Source organism: Molossus molossus, unplaced genomic scaffold, assembly GCF_014108415.1.
Source record: "Molossus molossus isolate mMolMol1 unplaced genomic scaffold, mMolMol1.p scaffold_m16_p_22, whole genome shotgun sequence".
Classification (NCBI taxonomy): Eukaryota; Metazoa; Chordata; class Mammalia; order Chiroptera; family Molossidae; genus Molossus; species Molossus molossus.
The window spans coordinates 1,099,476-1,118,477 of record NW_023425358.1 but is presented as its reverse complement, the minus strand read 5'-3'; the positions used below and the strand labels follow the sequence as shown (position 1 = coordinate 1,118,477).

General features: G+C 49.2%; 1 protein-coding gene and 1 pseudogene across 3 annotated transcripts in view; one reads left to right on the top strand and one right to left on the bottom strand.

Annotated features, from left to right (window-relative positions):
- The window catches only part of SORL1 (sortilin related receptor 1), a 183,212-nt gene that overhangs the window by 117,690 nt on the left and 46,520 nt on the right, over positions 1-19,002 (bottom strand). For all 3 annotated transcript variants that reach the window (XM_036277033.1, XM_036277034.1, XM_036277035.1), the window contains exons 7-9: positions 14,857-14,958; positions 13,720-13,889; positions 1,217-1,409 (exon numbers count right to left, since the gene is read on the bottom strand). In XM_036277033.1, coding sequence (XP_036132926.1) covers positions 1,217-1,409; positions 13,720-13,889; positions 14,857-14,958 — 465 coding nt within the window. The remainder of the gene's footprint in view (positions 1-1,216; positions 1,410-13,719; positions 13,890-14,856; positions 14,959-19,002) is intronic.
- LOC118640463 lies at positions 11,752-11,851 on the top strand (annotated as a pseudogene).

Genomic DNA, 19,002 nt, shown 5'->3' with positions numbered 1-19,002 from the left:
CTGCAGCATCCTTAGCTTTTCAGATGAAGCCACAGATGGAGAATTTCAGAATCCAAAATCATATTCAGAGAGGAATTGTATGTATTTTTTTATTTTTTTATCCTCACCGAGGACATTATTGCATTTATCTTCAGATAGAGCAGGAGGGAGAGAGGGAGGAAGAGAGAAAGTGAAATATCGACATGAGAGAGACACATCGACTGGTTGCCATTCACACAACCCCAACCGGGGCCGGGGACAAAGTGCAACCAAGGTACGTGCCCCTAGTGGGAACCGAACCTGGGACTCTCCGGTCTGCGGGCTGACGCTCTAACCGCTGAGCCAAACTGGCCAGGGCCAGAGAGGAATTGTAAAAGAAATTCTACAGAAGTAGCATACGGGAGAGATTTTCAAGTTTTCTTGGTTCACAGCAAACTGGTGTCTCAGTAATGTTGTCACAGCACTTTCAAGCCAGAAGAAACACAGTAAGTGTGTCTATCCGAAGAACTTAGTGGCAGTTGGAAAGAACAGTATTATATATAAATATTAAAGCAAAAATAAAATTTTTATTTCATTCTTAAGTACCTACAGCTACTTAAGGATAGGATGTGTGGCCCTGTTGGCACTAATAACTGCTCAGACTTTGGAGTCGAAGCAGACACCACCACGGCCATCTCCTGTCCACTCTCATTTTCCAGCTTGCTCTCCATGACATCAACTGCTCACAATTCTGCTTCATGAAGACACGATGTCATCAAAAGAAATGCAGCCTGAGCTCATGGTGAAACTTGGCACTAAGTGAAGACAGCAATCCGCACAGTGTGAACAGATGTCAAGTATCACAGTGCTTCCTCAGACACTTTAAATGTCTGTGGTGCCCCTGGGAATTCCCCTTGTCACCCCAGTGTGCCTTGGTACAGAGTTTGGAAACTGTACATGTAGAACCACAGATAAAACTTTGTATTAAAAACTCAAACAAGCCCGGCCAGTGTGACTCAGTGGTTGAGCCTCAACCCATGCAGCAAGAGGTCACCGGTTCGATTCCCGGTCAGGGCACATGCCCAGGTTGTGAGCCAAACCCCCAGTGGGGGGCATGCAGGAGGCGGCCAGTCTATGTTCTCTCTCATCAATGTTTCTATCTCTCCCTCTCCCTTCCTCTCTATGTAAAATCAATAGAGGAAAAAAGAAAGGTAGCCTAAGGAAAAATTTTAAAATCACAAGATGAAAGCATCTATACCTCACAGTCGATTTTCTCTCCATATCCTGTGAAGGCTGGCGCCTGAAGAAACTCCCAGGTCCCCCCTTTGTCGAAGGTGATGACAGATCTCATGTTCTCCTCACTCATGGACCCATTGATCAGAGTCGCAATGTAGACGCCTTGTAACCCTTCCACACGGTGGAAGTCAGCAAACGGCTCATTTGCAAAGTACCTACAATAACAGAAAATAAATAGCTGTGAAACGGCACTGGCATTTTCCGGTATGTTTTCCCTGTAAACAACACAAAATGCAGCCATGTCCAAGGACACCGCTCAGCAGCACGGCACTTCCCCATGCAGCCATGGCCACAGGCTGGGACAGTCTCATCGGCCAAAAGGAAACCCTGCACCCCAGGCCGTCACCCCGCCCCCCTCCCCACCCAAGGCCCTGGAACCGCGGATCGCTGTCTGTCTCGATACATCTGTCTGCTCTGGATACTGCACATACATGGGCCATACACTATGGGGCCACTGACACGGTTACTCTTCACTCAGCATAATGTTCTCCAAGCTCATCCATGCTGCAGTATATCAGCACCTCATTCCTTTTGGTGGTTGAATAACTGCTCTTTTTAAAAAAAAAAAAAAAGTTTTTTTAACGTTGAAGGTCAAGATGCTTCTCTGATGAGTAATTCCTCACAGGGTTCAAGGATGACCATAACACACAAAAGCGGAGTGAGAGTCCCCTCTACCTGTCCAGTACCAAAACTGACCCCAAGTCTTCCAGAGTCTTGACAAACAGCAAACCACCAGCCAGACTTGCCAGACGCTGACAACAGTGCCCAGCTCAGGTTACCCACTCCAGAGGACACAGCCCAGGGTAAGGCGGGCACTGTCCGGGCGCCACCGCTGAGTGCCTGACACCCGACCACAGGCCCCTTCGCGGAGCTGGAGCGGCAATGCACCTGCTGTGCCAGGACCCGCGGCTGCCGGACAGCACCCTCACAAACACCCAGACCTCTGAGGGCAGGAAGCTCGGGGACACATGGCTTTCAAAGACTGCGAGGTGCCCTTCGTGGAGAGCAGCAGTTCTCACCCTGGGGCTCGGACAACCCTTTCACAGGGGTGGCCTAAGACCATCGGAAAACAAATTGGTTATGAAGTAACAACAAAAATAATTTTATGGTGGGGGGGTCACCACAACATGAGAAACTGTATTGAACGTCGTGGCATTAGGAGGGTTGAGGACCACTGATGTAGAGGGTCTGAGTCACCGGGCTTTGCAGAAACGTGAGCCCAGACCTGCTGTTGTCCGTGATCTGCAACTCAAACATTGCGCTGGATGGCTGCTGTCACCGCAGACAGACAGACAGACAGACAGAGGATGCTGCAGCGCCGGTGCCGGGGGCGGGGGGGGGGGTGAGGAGGGGCAGACACAGCTGGTTCAGCCTGAGCCCAGCGGGCCCTGAGCAAAGCCCTGGAGGGGAGTCAAAGCGCTGACGTGCAGGTGCCTTTGGCCTATTTCAGTTGTTCTTCAGCCACTTCCTCAGCGCTCAGCCCGAGGCCCGTCCTCCCGATCTGCTGAGCTCAGCTCTGCTGCTTCTCATTCTATCGTCCTGCCCTCTGTCATCCTCGGGCTTACTCGCCTCTTTCATCCGGCAGGTCGGCGTTTCTCTCATTTAGGGGAGCACTGTGTCTGTCCCCCGGTCATTCTCCTCAAGTTTTAGCTTTTAGTTCCAGGCAGAAGCCTGACCTCTGTCTGCCACCCGCCCCGCCTCAGTGCCCAGCCCCTGTCACCTCCCCCTGGACTGGCCCCACACCAGGGCACCCGGCCCTACGCTCTCCTCCCGAGAGCCCGTCCTCTGCTTCCCTCACCGACCTCAGTGCAGCCCACCCCGCGCTGCCCGGCCCGGCCACCCTGTGTGCAGATGGCGCCTCCTAGCACTCCTGGCCGGTGCTCCGGGCCCCAGGCCCGACAGCTCATCGCCCCCCGGCGCCTCCATCTACTCCCACGATGCTTCCCGCGGTCTCCACGCGGCACGGCCCCCCAGCGTCCCCCCACTAGGGCTCTTTCTCCAGTTCTCTAAGCAAACTAGAGCCAGTTTCTAGCTACCACACTTCTTCCTGAGCTCAGGGAACCGCTCATTTCAGAAACCACAGCCACCTCGTCGTCCACGCTGGGTGCAGGGGGACCCCCCTCCCGAGACAAAACCTAAGACAACAAGAAGGCCGAGCAGGACGCTGGTGTCTGAATCCTGATGAGAATCTGTTTGCATCCGACTGACGGGGCTGCATGCTTGGGCGGAGGAGGGACCTGCGTCGGGGCACGAAGGGCTGGGAACGGCCGACGGACCGGATCATGCACCTGCTCTGCCCCGTCCTCAAAGATCCAGTCTAGCTGCCTGCAAAGGTGGAGGGTGGGGACCTTTGCAGGCTATGACGTGGCCCCACAGCCAGACGCTCTCAGTCATGAGAGGCCCGAGGACAACGGATGTTCCCGACATTAATTACAGAAAATGGAGAACACCGCTCATCCATGAGGAGAAATGGAGCGCGGCCACGGCCCACAGGCTCTGAAACACTGCGCCGGGGGACCGAGCCGGACACAGAGCCCGCAGACCGTGACCCCCTCCTGTGAACTCAGAGAAGGCATCCAGGCAGCAGGCACACCAGGCGGCAGGGCCGCGGGGAGGAGGCCACGGGAGAACCTGCCCGACGGAGACGAGGTTTCCCTTTGAGGAAACACAACCCTGTGACTGGACTCGATGTAGTTGTTCCGTTTAAAACAGTTCCATCGAAGTTATGCAAACTTCTCCTCCACCAGTCGTTTTCTGTGGAGTCACAGGAACCGGCCGCAGGGGCTGCACCGACCACGTGGACCGGCCGAGCCTGTCACGCAGGAGTGGTCTACACCGCATCGCAGCACACGGGTGACCAACGACCAGCCGTCCTTGCTGGGAATGAGCATGGGCTTCACCAAGACGGCTGAGGATACCCGTGCTCACCTCCTCCCACGACCACATCCAAACCACAAGTGACAGAACCAGCACCCCTGAGGACCCCCTGGAGACCAGCGGGATGGAGCCTTAACAGGACATAAAGGAGAAGCCACGTCAACACTGGCAGGAGGGGCAGAGACTCAAAAAAGACTGTGCCACACCCAGGGTGGCGGCTAGGGCCTGGGGGCATCTTGGTGGCAGTGGTTTCCACTGAGGAACAGGCCCAGGCCCCACTGACTGCACCAGGGCCAGGAAGCGGAGGGGCCCCGACACCTGTCCGTGAAAATGAGTGGGAGTCGGTCCAGGCAAGATGCAGGGCGCGCGGAGACCGGGCGCCCTCCGGAAGGGCCTGAGCAGCCTCCCTGCTCGGAACACTCTCCGCACACCCCAGGGAGGGGCAGTGCTCTCGGAGCACCAGGAGCAGGGCGGCTGAGCTACCTGGCCCCAGGGGAAGGCCACCGGCCAGCTCCCCGGCACAGGAGAGCAGGCAGTGCCACTCTGTCCTGCTGAGCCCTCCCCACCACAGCCTGCAGCAGCACGTGGGGCACATCTGACTCTCCATCGACCAGCTACCCCAGCTCGTGCAGCCCCACCTGGGAACTCCCAGAGGCCCCTCCTACCCAACTCACACACCTGCCCAGGCCCCTTGAAAGGTGTTCTCTAAGTAGCTGTACCTCATGAGCAGCCAGCCTGTCCTAACGTCTCTCAAATACACACAGGCCCCAACCAAACAAGCAGTGGCCTGCAGCTGGCTCGAGGGCACCTCCGAGGCCAGCACGGCAGCTGCTGTCAGGGGTCCAGCTGAGCACAGGCAGGCTGACCGCGCACGAGGCCTCAGAGGCCACAGAGACCTCACAAGAGGCCTCGGAAACAACACCCCTGGTTGCCGCCTGAGACCACACCACAGCACCACACACAACACCCAAAGAGTGGACTGACAGGCACAGAGCACAGCTCTCTCAAAGTCCACCCCAAGGGGTCAGGCCCCAACAGCAGCTCCTCTGCTGTAGACTCAGCCAGTCAGCCTGAGGTCCATGCAAATCACTGACCTGCCGACAGCAACCCAAGCTCAACTACAGGCGGGCTCAGGACGGCAGCGGAGGTAAACGTGGCCCTCCCCTCCTCCCAAGACCACATCGAAATTACAACTAAATGCCCGGTCAGAGTGGCTCCGTGGTTGAGCACTAAGAGGTTGCCGGTTTGATTCCCAGTCAGGGCACACGCCCAGGATGTGGGCCAAATCCCCAGTGGGGGGAATGCAGGAGGCGGCCAATCAATGTTCTCTCTCATCAATGTTTCTATCTCTCTCTCCCTCTCCCTTCCTCTCTCTCTAAAAATCAACAGAGAAAAAAAAATTACAACTAAACTACAGAACAACCATCCTTCAGAACCACCTGCCATCTGGCTGAACAGAAGTCCTACAACTAGGGACTGGAGCAGCAGCCACACGGAGCCTGGCAGGAGGCGGGGATGCAGCATGAAAAAGCTGGTCCCACACACACACCTCGTCTGTGGTGGTCCCCTCTGAGGAGGGAGGGGTCCCCGTCCCACACCAGGCCCCAGCTCAGGGTTCCAGGGCAGGAAGAGAATCCCCATCACTTCTGGCTGTAAAACCAGCGGGAGCTGAGGCTGAGGGAGGCTGAGGCTGCGGGAGCCCCAGGCAGCTCCTCTTAAAGGGCCCGCGCAGGGACTTCCTCGGATTCGCTCCTGGGCTCCAGCACTGGGGAGAGCTTGAAAGGGAGCAGGTCATACAGGCAGGAACTAACTTGTCTGGCATCAGGACAAGAGCTGGGGACAGCTTTCTCCCAGACAGACGTGCCGGCAGAGGCCACTGTTGCTTGGTGAGCCCACCCACACACAGCTGGCAGGTGGGAACCATGACTGGGTCTCCACCACCTGGCTCACACTGTTCCCCCGCCTGGTGATTCCCTGAGGCCCCGCCCCACCCAAATTTCAGGCCCACTCAAGCTGTTTCCAGTGGCTTTTCCCTATAAACAGCCTGTCTGGGCTCCTGCTTCAGGCTCTCCTAAAGTCTCTCAGACAAGCAGCATCTGGCCTCTGCATACCCCACACCTCTCACTAAGCGGCCCCAGGCCTGGCACTAGCAGCTGCCCGCCTTGGTTCGTAGCTTGGCATCTCCTGGGCACCTCCAAGTGCAGCACAAGAAACAGCCGTCTGCAGATCACTCAGTAGCTTGTGCCAAGTAGCCCCAGGCCGGGCACAGGCAGGGGCTGGCCTTGCACCTCCCAGGAGGCCCCAGAGCCAGAGCACCCGGTAGTCAGCTTCAGACCACACCGGATTACAGGCCTACCTCCTCCCCGAGCAACACACTCCAGGGGCAGACTCAGTGAGCACCAAAGCCCCCCTGAAGCAAGTCTGCTCCCCAGGGTCGGCTCCTGCACAGCAGCTGCTCCACTGCAGTCACAGCTGGTCCTCACAGCCTAGTGGCCTGGAGGCCAGTCCCTCCCAGTGATGCTAACAGCAATCAAGGCTCAACGACAGGACAGTGCACACAGTCCACACAGGGGCACCTGGAGCACCCAGCTCGGGAGACTGGGGAGGCGGAGCCACCAGGCCCTCCAGGACACCTACTGCACAAGGCCCCTCTACCAAGTCGGGGAGACACAGCAGCTCTAATACACAGAAGCAAACACAGGGAAGCAGACAAAATGTGGAGACAAAGAAACATGTCGCAAATGAAAGAACAGGAGAAATCTCCAGAAAAAGAACTAAATAAAATGCAAGCAAGCAAACAATCAGATACAGAATTCCAAACCATGGTAATAAGGATGCTCAAGGAACTTAGTGAGAATGTCAGCAACATAAAGAAGGACCAGTCAGAAACAAAGGACACACGAACTGAAATGAAGAATAATTCACAGGGAATCAACAGTAGAGTAGAGGACACCAAGAACCAAATCAATGATATGGAATATGAGAAAGCAAAACACATCCAATCAGAACAACAACAACAACAAAAGAATCCAAAAATATGAAGATAGTGTAAGGAGACTCTGGGATGGACACATAAAGAGTTTCCCAGACAAGAAAAAGCTAAAGGAGTTCGTCACCACCAAACCAGTATTACAAGAAATGTTAAAGGGTCTTCTTTAAGAAGAAGAAGAAAAAGAGATTAAAAATATGAAACATAAAATGGCAATAAATACATGTCTATCAATAATTGAATCTAAAAATAAAAAAAAACAAGACCAGACACAGACTCAGATACAGAGAACAGTTTGACAGCAGCCAGATGGGAGGGCGTTGGGGGACAGGTAAAAAGGTGAAGGGATTTAGAGGTACAAATCAGTTGTTATGGTGTAGTCATGGGGTACACAGTGCAGCACAGGGAATATGGTCAATATTCTGATAACTCTGTGTGGTGTCAGATGGGTGTGAGATTTTTTGGGGTGATCACTTGGTAAGTTTTATAATGTCTAAGCATGAGTACACCTGAAACTAACGTAATATTATATGACAATTATAACTGAAAAAAATGTTTAAATGGTTAATTTTTAAAAGGCTCAACTATGGCAGGAGGGCACACACAACCCACACAACTGCCACCCCTGGAGCACCTGGCTCAGGTAACCGGGAGACTGCATCACCGAGCCCCACAGGACACCTGCTACACAAGGTAACCCTGCTAACACAGACAGAGCAGCTCCACCTCATACACACAAACAAGCAGTGAGGCAGCCGTTATGAGGAGACACAGAATCAAGCCAAAGTGAAAAAAAATAGAACAAAATAAAAAAGATAATTAAATAATTTAAAAAATTAAATTTAACTAAATGGAGGCAAGCAATACCAGACACAGAGTTCAAAACACTGTATATAAGGATACTCAGTTCATTTAGGAGAAGAATGGATGAATTCAGTGAGAAATTATACAAGAGATACAAACCATAAAAAAATCAGTCAAAAACAAAGAATACAATAACTGAAATGAAAACACATTACATAGCACCAACAGCAGATTAGATTAAGCAAATCAAATCAGTGATTTGGAAGACAATGCAGCAGAAAACATCCCAATCAGAGCTTCAGAAAGAAAAAACAATTTTTAAAAATGAAAACAGTTTAAGGAAACTGTGGGACAACATCAACATCACGGGGGTAGCAAGGAGAAGAAAAAGTGCAGGAGATTAAAGTCTATTTGAAGACATAATAAAAGAAAACTTCCCTGGTGAAGAAAATAAACATACAAATCTAGGAAGCACATGAGGCCCACACCAAAACACATCATAATTAAAATGCCATAAGTTAAAGACAAGGAGAATCTTAAAAGCAGCAAGAGAAAAGCAGTTAGTTACCTACAAGGGAGCTCCCATAAACCTGTCAGCTGATTTCTCAACAGAAATTTTGCAGGCCAGAAGGGAGTGGTAAGAATATTCAAAGTGGAGGAAAGTAAGGACCTACAACCAAGATTACTCTACCCAACAAAGCTGTCATTTAGAACCAAAGGCCAGGTAAAGAGCATCCAGATAAGAAAAAGGTAAAGAAGTTCATCACCAACCCATCAGGAGGAGAAGAAGCAGGAGGACGAGGAGGAGGAGGAGGAGAAGAGGGAGGACAGAGAGGATAAAATGAAGTAAAAAATATGAAAATGGCCCTGGCTGGTTTGACTCAGCAGTTAGAGCAACAGCCCACGGACCAGGGAGTCCCGGGTTGGTTCCCACGGAGGGCACATACCTCGGTTGCAGTATGTCCCTGGCAACCACTCGATGTGTTTCTCTCACATCGATGTTTCTCTCTCTCTCTTCCTCCCTCTCTCCTTTCCGCTCTCTCTGAAGATAAATGCAAAAAAATGAAAATGGCAATAACAATATACTGATCAATACTTACTTTAAATATAAATGGATTAAATGTTCCAATCAAAAGACATAGGGTGGCTGGATAAATAAGAAAAAAAGACCCACACATGCTGACTAGAAAAGACCCACTTCAGAGGCAAAGACACAAACTGAAAGTCAGCAGATGGAAAAACATACTTCAGCCTGGCCGGTACGGCTCAGTGGTTGAGCATCGACCCAGGCACCAAGAGGTTGCCGGTTCGATTCCCCGTCGGGGCACCTGCCCAGGTTGTGGGCCAGATTCTCAGTGGGGGGCATGCAGGAGGCGGCCAATTGATGTTCTCTCATCAATGTTACTAGCTCTCTCTCCCTCGCCTTTCCTCTCTCTCTAAAAATCAATGAAGAAAAAAAAAATTTTTTAAAGAAAAACATACTTCATACAAATGGAAACAATACTAATATCAGCAAAATGGACTTTAAAACAAAAACTATAATAAGAGACAAAGCCGGACATTTCTAAATGATAAATCAATCAATCAAACAAAAAGATATAACTCTTGTTGACATTTACGCACCAACACAGGAGTGCCTAAATACACAGAGCAAACACAGACTGACACAAAGTCAGAGGCTGACAGTAACACAGCATAGCAGAGAACTTTAAAATCTCACGGACATCACTGGGTAGATCAGCCAGACAGAAAACAACTGGGAAACAGTGGCCTTAGTGACACATTCAACCATATGGATTTAACTGATACTTTTAGAACATTCCACCCCAAAGCAGCAGAATATACATTCTTTTCAGGTGCACACAGAACATTTTGAAGAACAGACCACGTGTGAGGAAACAAGACAAGTCTCAGAAAACTTAAAAGAACTGAAATCATAGCAAGCGTAAGACAACATAAGACAACGACAGCATAAAACTGGAAATTAATTACAGGAAGAAAACTGAAAAACACACAGACACATGAAGGCTAAATATCATGTTGCTAAACAGTAAATGAGTTAACAATGAGATCAAGAAAAAACTCAAAATATAAACTAAAGAAAATTAAAATTTAAAAACAACAACCGAAATCTGTGGTGCACAAGTAGTTGTAAGAGGAAAAGTCATATAAATACAGGCCTACTTTGCCTTGGCCAGTTTGGCTCAGTGGTTGGAACGTCAGCCTGCAAACCAGGGAGTCCCAGGTTTGGTTCCCGCTAAGGGCACGTACCAAAAAAGAAAAAAATACAGGCCTACCTTAAGAAACAAGAAAAATCTAAAATAAATAATTTTAAACTTAAATCTATAGGAACTAGAAAATAACAAGAAACAAAGCCCAAAGACAGTAGAATAAGAAAAATAATAAATATAACGGGAAATAAACCCATGCCTATATGGTCAATTAATCTATGACAAAGAAGACAAGAATATATATACAAAGGGGTAAAGACAGTCTCTTCAATAAATGGTGTTGGAAAAACTAGACAGACACATGCAAAAAAATGAAACTAGATCACTTTTTTCTATCATCATCATATTCACAAATAAAATCAAAATGGATTAATGACTTAAATGTAAGACCTAAAATCATAAAACTCCTAGAAGAAAACACACGCAGGTAAGTCTTTGATATTACTCTTGGTTATATATTTTTGAATAAATAAACAAATAGGGATTAGGAAATTCAAATGGACAATTGCCAAATAGTCACAGAGATGTCAAGTACAACACAGGAAATACAGTCAGTAATATTGTAACAACTATGTATGTTGCAAGATGGGCTCTAGAGTTATCAGGAGGGTTATGTAAATGTCTAACCACTATGCTGTACACCTGAAACTAATATAATATTGAATTTCAACTGTGATTTTAAAAAGACTGGTTTAATGTTTTTGAAAAGATAACACGTGAAGGAGAAGAAACAGAAGTGGAAAAGCACTGGCAGAGACCGTGGGGAAAGGCTCCATGAGGACATCTAACAGGATCTCCACCCTAAAGTCCAAGCCCAATTTCTTGATCTTCCCTCCAACTGCAGGAGTATATGTGCGCGCACACGCGCGCGCACACACACACACACACACACACACACACAAAATAAAGTCTTTCTCTGTATTATTTATTTCACTTAGTATAATACCCTCTAGGTCCATCCATGTTGTCACAAATGGTAAGATTTCATTCTTTTTTATGGCAGAGTAATATTCCATTGTATATACATACCACTTCTTCTTTATCTTATCATGTATATATGCAGCCCCCTGACTCAGTGCTTAGCTTTTATTCTACTAGCTGCTCAAACCAAGCAGTGATGGTCTCTGGATTCCTCCTCTTTGCATCCAATCTGTCAGCAAATCTATTAGCAAATGGTCAGATCTGACTAGTCCTATCACCCCACTGCCTCTGGCCTGGGTCCAGCCAATACCCATCCCCACTGGCCTGGATTTCTGCCACAACCTTTGCAATTATTCTTCTGGCTTGCAGTCTTCTCCCCTCCAGACAGCAACGAGGATAGCATTTTTATCCTCACCCAGGGACACTTTTTTTTTTCCGATATTTTGTTCAGATAGAATGGGAGGGAGAGAGAGAGAGAGAAACATCAACATGAAAGGGACACATTGAGTTGCTGCCACCCACACGACCAACCAGGGACGGGGACAAACTGCAACCGAGGTACATGCCCTTAGCGGGAACCGAACCCAGATCTCTCTGGACCACAGGCCGACGCTCCAACCGCTGAGCCAAACCGGCCAGGGCGAGGATGGCTTTTTTAAAAGATTTAAGTCACATGTTCGCTTTGCCACCACATGTACTTTCTGGAATGATGCGGGTATTAGCACGGCCTCTGTGCAAGGATGGCATGCACATTCATGAAGCATTTCATGTTTTTCTGTAATTTAACATTTTTTAAATAAATTTTAATTAAAAATAAAATATGTCTCATGGGGGTCACTTAGAATTATTTACATTAAATGCACCTTTCTTTATATAACGTGATTCACAGTGTTTTAAATGGTGAAAAAATGCAATAGGTTAAATCAAATAGTGTCCATCTTCTGGTCAAAACCCTCCACTCCGCAAAGAAGAAGAACGTAAGCTCTTCCTGCCCTTGGAACCCCTGCACAATTGACCCCTGCTGTCTCCGAGCCTCGCTCGCGTGGTCTCCCCTGCGGCTGCTTGAGCTGCTTGGGCTCCTCACTGCTCCTAAACGAGCTGACAATGACCCACAGCAGAGGCACCGAGCCCGTGGTTCCCTGTGCCTGCCGCTCTCTTCCCCGGGCGTCTGCTGCCCCCTCGCTGCTGTGAATCAGGCACCTGCTCAAAGGTAACCCTCCTGGAGCAGTCTCCCATGACCCGCCGCTGGAAAGCAAGGCCCACGTAAACCCGTCCTCAGTCCGTCACCACTCACGTCGCCAGGCAGTTACAGTATGTGTCTGTCCTGTCTTCCCCTAAGCAGGAGCCCATGGAACAGGACCTTACACTGCTGCACTTAAAGCAAGGCCCGGTCCAGAGCAGCTGCGTGGGTGCCAAACAGGCTGTGACACAGGGAGCTGCTGGCCCGAGGAGAGACGGCGGGCAGACAGCAGTGACCTGCCCTCGGACCTGCGGCCACGGCTTTAGCCAGACCTCCCCGCAGACCAGTCAGCTTCACCGCATGACTCTTTCCAGAGCAAAGAAGATCCGACCACCATCCGACAGCCCCCGAGGTCTGCTTTGTCACAGAACAAATGAGAACCAGTGAACGAGTGGCCTCAGGAACTAGCGCCGTCCACAAATTCACGGCACTGATCCCCAAAACCCCAGAACCTTCTGAAGCCCAGACTACGCCCATTATTGCAGAATAATCAACTAACCATGTGATTCACTGATACAGGATCAAGGACACTGGTGTCCTTCCACAGACACAGAACAATGCCTGACACAAAGCAAGGTAACTGGAGAAGAGGAACTCAGGTGAGAGTTCGACAGTCTCAGGTGCAGAACGTCACCTACAGCAGCGGTGCCGAGCCTTGGCGTCAAACAAAAGTCACCCGCGGCCCTGGCCCGTGTAGCTCAGTGGTTAGAGTGTCGCCTGTAGACCCAAGGGTCATGGGTTTGATTCCGGTCAAGAGCACATGTCTGGGTTGTAGGTTCCATCCCTGGCCTGGTGAGGCCCTGCAGGAAGCCACCAACAGATGTGTCTCTCACATCAATGTTTCTCTCTCCCTCCCTCCCTCCCTTCCACTCTATCTAATGAATAATGGGGAAATAGCCTCAGGTGAGGATTAACAACAACAAAAAATCACCTAGGAAGTTTTTTGTTTTGTTTTTTAATCCTCACCTGAGGATACTTTTATATTTTGTCTTCAGATACAGCTGGAGGGAGAAAGAAAGGAGAAAGAGAGAGAAACATTGACCTGAGAGAGACACATCGACTGGTTGCCACCCTCACAACCCCAGCTGGAGCCGGGGACAAACCACAACCAACATACGTGCCCTTAGCGGGAACTGAACCTGGGACTCTCTGGTCCGTGGGCCGATGCTCTAACCACTGAGCCAAACTGGCCAGGGTACCTAGGAAGCTTTTTAAAAGCCTTCTCCTCCAGACACACCCCAAACTAGTTAGACTGTCATTTCTGGGAGCGGGAGCCAGGAATGGGGTTTTCAAACACGCCTCCAAATGTGCGCATATGTGCAGCTGTTACTGAAAACCAACACCGAGAGGGCCAGGGATGCTGACCTAAGAAAGCAGGGGAGGGGCACCCCTGAGCTCCTTACCTGACCAGGGTGTCACTGCCAGCCCCTGCTGGGCTGTAATAGAGCACGCTCTCCAAGGACAGGGAGAACTTCAACCCCTCCACCTCCGAGATGTATAAGTTGGTGCGGTTGTTACTGTGACTGACACACACAAACACCTGGTCCTCCGAGGCATCCGCGATGTAATATTCCTAATAAACAATAAAAATACATAAGCCAAGCAATGTGTACGTCCTGTGGGCTCTCCCTCTCCACACTGAGCGAGGCCTCCAACACCCGTGACGAATGTGGGCCCACAGCCCCAGACAGCGGAAGCTCCCCAACCTGGGCCAAGAAGCTGCTGCTCTCCTTTTGGGGAACAGAGGCTGCTCTGCAGCGGGAACTCTCTCCCTGGAAAATGGGGCACAAAGTAAAAATGGGCCACTGAACTCCACACGTGACCTAAAAACCTCCTTTTCCTCAACAATGTCCCCCTTTTTCCCATGAGACCTATCATTGGTACAAAGTACAATCCGGATCAACATGACTGTCCTCTCCTTTTCTCTCCAAGGTGACGACAGGAAGGTGAGCACGCAGAGCGCCGAGAACTGACGGAGTGTTTCCTGTCGCACACCCCTCTGAGCTCCTGGCCTCCCTCCACGCAGCTCTGGTGGCAAGGCCTCGGGGGCCCCCCGCTCCCTCTGGCATCTCCTCGGATGCACCCAGCCCACGCTGATCTTGCCTATCCGTCACCAGGTGTCACACAGGCTGCCTTTAACATACGGCTGCCTCCTCTGCGCAGTTCTGTCTCGTAAATGGTCTGTGTCTGAAAGGCGGGACCAAACCGTGTGCCTTTTCTGAACCCGGACGCCTGCGTAACACAGCGCTGCTGTCCTTCCGCGCTGGCCCCCGAGCCCACTGACTTCGCCGCTCAAACCCTCTGCCACCCTTTCCCACTGCAGCAACCTGAGGCTCCTGCTCGGCTCACGGCACACACTGAGGACAGGAGAGTCAGACCACGACGTCCGAAGCATCATGGCTCTCTCTAGAGACCCTTCTGAAGTGACTTCAGAGAACCTGGTCCAACACCCACCGGCATGACATCCCCACCGCACCCCTTCTCTGACCACGGCATGAGGACAGTGACACTTCTTCCCACCCCCAAAGAGCCCCACTCACATTGATAGGATGTCTGGTGACAAACTGGGCGGCTCGCATGGGCTTCCGGTCGAAGGACACCCAGAGCTGCAGAGAGGGTGGCTGCGGACTGCCCAGGAGATGCTGCCAGAAAGAGGAGGAGACAGTCAGCTGTGCTACATTGTATGTAACCACTCATCACACAACAGGGAGTGCCCTGCAAATACACGTTTACGACGTCTGCTGTCTCTGGACAACTTGGGCTCTGCTGCTTTATCTGGACCGGATCTGCAATAGCGTCTAGGTCCTCCCTGGATACTAGGCAAGGAGGAAGGACAATGGCATGACACGAGACCTCGGGCTTGGGGAAGGGATGGAGGCTGACAGGTGCGGCAGAGCCGAGAGCTCCCAAACCATCACAGGGTGAGATCAGCCACACCCCATGCATCCGAAACCTATTCCCTTCTCCATTATATTCCTATTTCCAGATTATAAGAACATCTGAGTCACAGGGCTTTAATTTGTACCAAGAATGGAGGAAACTGTCATTAATCCAAGTTTTCCATCTTTTAATACTTCTCATGAATTAAGGTATTTTGCTAGAATGTTTTCCTTAGCAGAGCATAGAGGGTTCCACATGATGTTGACCACATCACACTGCATTTTGCAGGCATTAAACCATAACTGGAATCTTAAAAATATGTAGAAAAGTACTAGATTAAGAGGAGATCACTACATGCCTCTAAGTCTCATCTTATTTATCTACAGATTGGGAAGCTGATTTGGATCAGGGCTTCTCTCCAGATGGTTAAACGGTCCAGGAACCCTGTAAACATATACAGATGCACTCATTCATTTAGCTAGAGGGTCTACACCTTTTACCAGATTCTCCAAAGGGTCGATGATTCAAAAGCGGACAAGAAGCACATGAAAGCTCTGTGTGGTTTTGCAGTTCTGAGATGGAGACAACCCTCACGCAGACAGTCACACCCAGGACTGGTACACCCGCTGGGATGCTGGGATCCCTCGCCAGAAGTGTTCGTTTGGTTTCATTATCCTCGACTATTGGCCACCGTTTATTACAGGTTTTAAATTCCTACGAGTAAGGAACACACCGATTTCTCCAGCCGCAGTCTAACAACAGCATGCCGTGGTCACGTGCACCAACAAGCACTGCGTGAAGAGCAAGCTCACGACCACAAAGTCATTTTTTATTCTTTTGAGCAATATTCAAACCACCACGGAACAAAGGGTTAAAAGTAGTTTGTTTTAAAGAAGCCAGGTAATGGCCAGTTTGGCTCAGCAGTTACAGCGTTGGCCTGCGGACCGGAGAGACCCAGGTTCAGTTCCTGCTAAGGGCACGCACCTCGGTTGCAGTTTGTCCCCGGCCGCAGTTGGGGTCGGGTGGGTGGCAACCTCTTGATGTGTCTCCCTCACATCGATGTTTTTCTCTCTCTCTCTCTCTCTCTCTTCCCTCTCTCTCCCTCCTACTCTATCTGAAGATAATTGCAAAAAATGTCCTCGGTGGGGATAAAAAAAGCAGCAGCCAGGTGAGAAGTGTGAGAGAGAGCTTTCTCCCAACGGCACCGGGAGCCATGTTAACGGTCTGTGCCCAGCACGGGGTCACAGGCAATGATGGACCTATTAGAGCTGTAAAATGCATTACCTGAGTAAGAGAAAGTTCCCTGAAAAATAGGTATGAATTCCAAAACCCCTTCTTGAGCCAATAAAATTGTACAGATGTGTATAAAAGATAGAGTTTGAGTCATCCTATATACATCCTTAAGAATGAATATATATGAATATACAGATATCAATGAAACACATATTTTTATGGTACTTCCTACTATGGTCACAGTCTTAGAAAGGAGCTGTTTCTCTCAGTGACCCCCAGACCCATCGTTAGTTAAATGTTTGTAATGATGCTGTTGGGAGGCCTGAGAATACAGAAGGTATACCAAGGCCAGTCTGCCCCCATAAATGCAAAATCACAGAATACAAAGGTCATAAAAAAGACCTCAAAACCAATCCATCCCACTTCCTTCTGGAAGAATTATTCTTAAATCTGGAAAATTCAGGTTCACTCATAATGTATTCTTAAAGCATTAGTATATTTTACTGCCATCAAGAAGAATATTAACAACTATGACACTCCATTGATTGTAAGATGTATTATAAGGCCCTCGTACTTCTTCTTAATAAGTTGTTGCTTGCTAAGTTGTTCTTTATAGTTATTTTAACAGCAAAACATGCTCACAACAGTATGGCAGGTATAAGGTGAAGTTCTGCTCTCTACTCTCTACTCTGAAAGATGGGGGTTCTCCACTGCTGGCTGCCGGGGCGGAGCTGGGTCACACGACTCGGTAAAAAGGGCGAAGAATTAAGAAGTACAGGTTGGTAGTTACAGTCACAGGAATGTCAAGTACAGCAGAGGAATTCAGTCAACAATCCTGAATAACTACGTATGGGGCCAGGCAGGTACTGGAAATGTCAGGGGGTCACTCTGTAAATTATATCATTACCCAACCACGATGCTATGCACCTGAAACTCATGTAAAATAATATTGAATGTCAACTGTAATGGAAATTTTTTTTTTAATGTTAAAGACTAGGGTTCTCTTCCTTTGGTGCAGCTTGATGTGGTGACGTGGCTGAGCACTGTGAGCAGAAGCTGTGGGCTGGGTCCCTGGAAGGTCACTTAGGGCCTGAGGCAGATGGACAGGGTCCCACTTCGCCTCCCTGTCTTTACTTCTCCCGAACTGTGACCCGGACCTGAAGGTGAGTACAGATGCCTGGGACCGTGAGGGAACCTTGAGAATGGAGATCATTAGTCAGGATGGTGCACAGAAAGTGGGTATGGGTCCCCAGCAACACCAAGACACCAGCAGGACCCTGACTGCCCAGCCCCGGCAGCTCTGACTGGTTCAGCACTATGTCGAGTCTGTTACCTGTGGCTAACGCGATGCCAGACCGATACACGCAACTTTATCTTTCACATGTGAATGAAATCATGATAGAAATATTGTTGTTTACCTCAACAAACTCTAACTATTCTATAACTTAAGTTTTTTCATCACAGGGTGTCTTAGGCATCTTTCATTTAACATCTGCTGATGGGCATTTGGGATATTTTCGGAAGCACTCTTCAATGAACACACTTGCATATATTACCTCTTTCAGAACTACATGAGAATATTTGTAGAATGCAGTCTCAGAATTCCTAGGTCCAGATTACCATTTTTAATAGATAGTACAAATGGCCTTCCTGAAAAGCTGTACAAGTTGATCAGAACTCACCGTAACTTCACCAACAACTAGGAACTGTTTAAATGTTTTAATTTGTGTGCCAATATTACAGGGTCTAGAATTTATGATAAAGGTTTTTATTCCATTTGGTATCTTCATTTCTGATGAGTAAAAATAAATTAATGTAAGTACCTGAGTAATCTGAATTTCAGAGAGTGCATTTACATTTATGTTTGACATTATGTCAATAGCAAAAAGAAAAGAGAGACCAAGGAGAAAAAAGCAGAAAGAAACCAAACAGGTGACAAGCACTGCCAAGCAAAGACCACAGGATGCCACCATGGGCTGCTGAACCGACGGCCTCGGGAAGCTCGGGGCAGTGAGGACCCAGGCGCACCTGTGCCGGCCACCAGGACCGTGGTGCTCACCGCCACCTCCCCCTGGGAGCAGTGACCACGTTTCAGCAGAACAGCATCATTCACATCAGTGTTGCTTGTACTGAAATAGTAATAGATCAAACAATGGATCTGGAATTTGCTTCAAAATATTTCAGGGAAAAAAAATAGTAGGTAGACAGCTAAAAAAAAATGAGCAAACATGGATGCAGGGAGGCTGAGAGGGCACGCAGCGCGCAGGGAGGCCTTGTCCGTGGAGACGCTCTCTTATGTAGATTGTAAATGCCCGTGATACAAGTTTACAAAGTTAGTATTCATTGGAAGCACTTCCAGAGGGCAGAGCAAGGAACTCTGAAAATGTCACTCATCTGTAACAGCAACAAGAACATCTGACAACAATTCTCTAAAATTAAATAAAGGCTAAAACCCACGAGCACTGACTTGGTGGCGTACCTGAAGGCTGTGTTCTCAGTGATGGACCCTGATTTAGCTCACTGTCCTCACACACCTACAGCCGGGCATTTGTGGACAACAGGGACAACGGGCA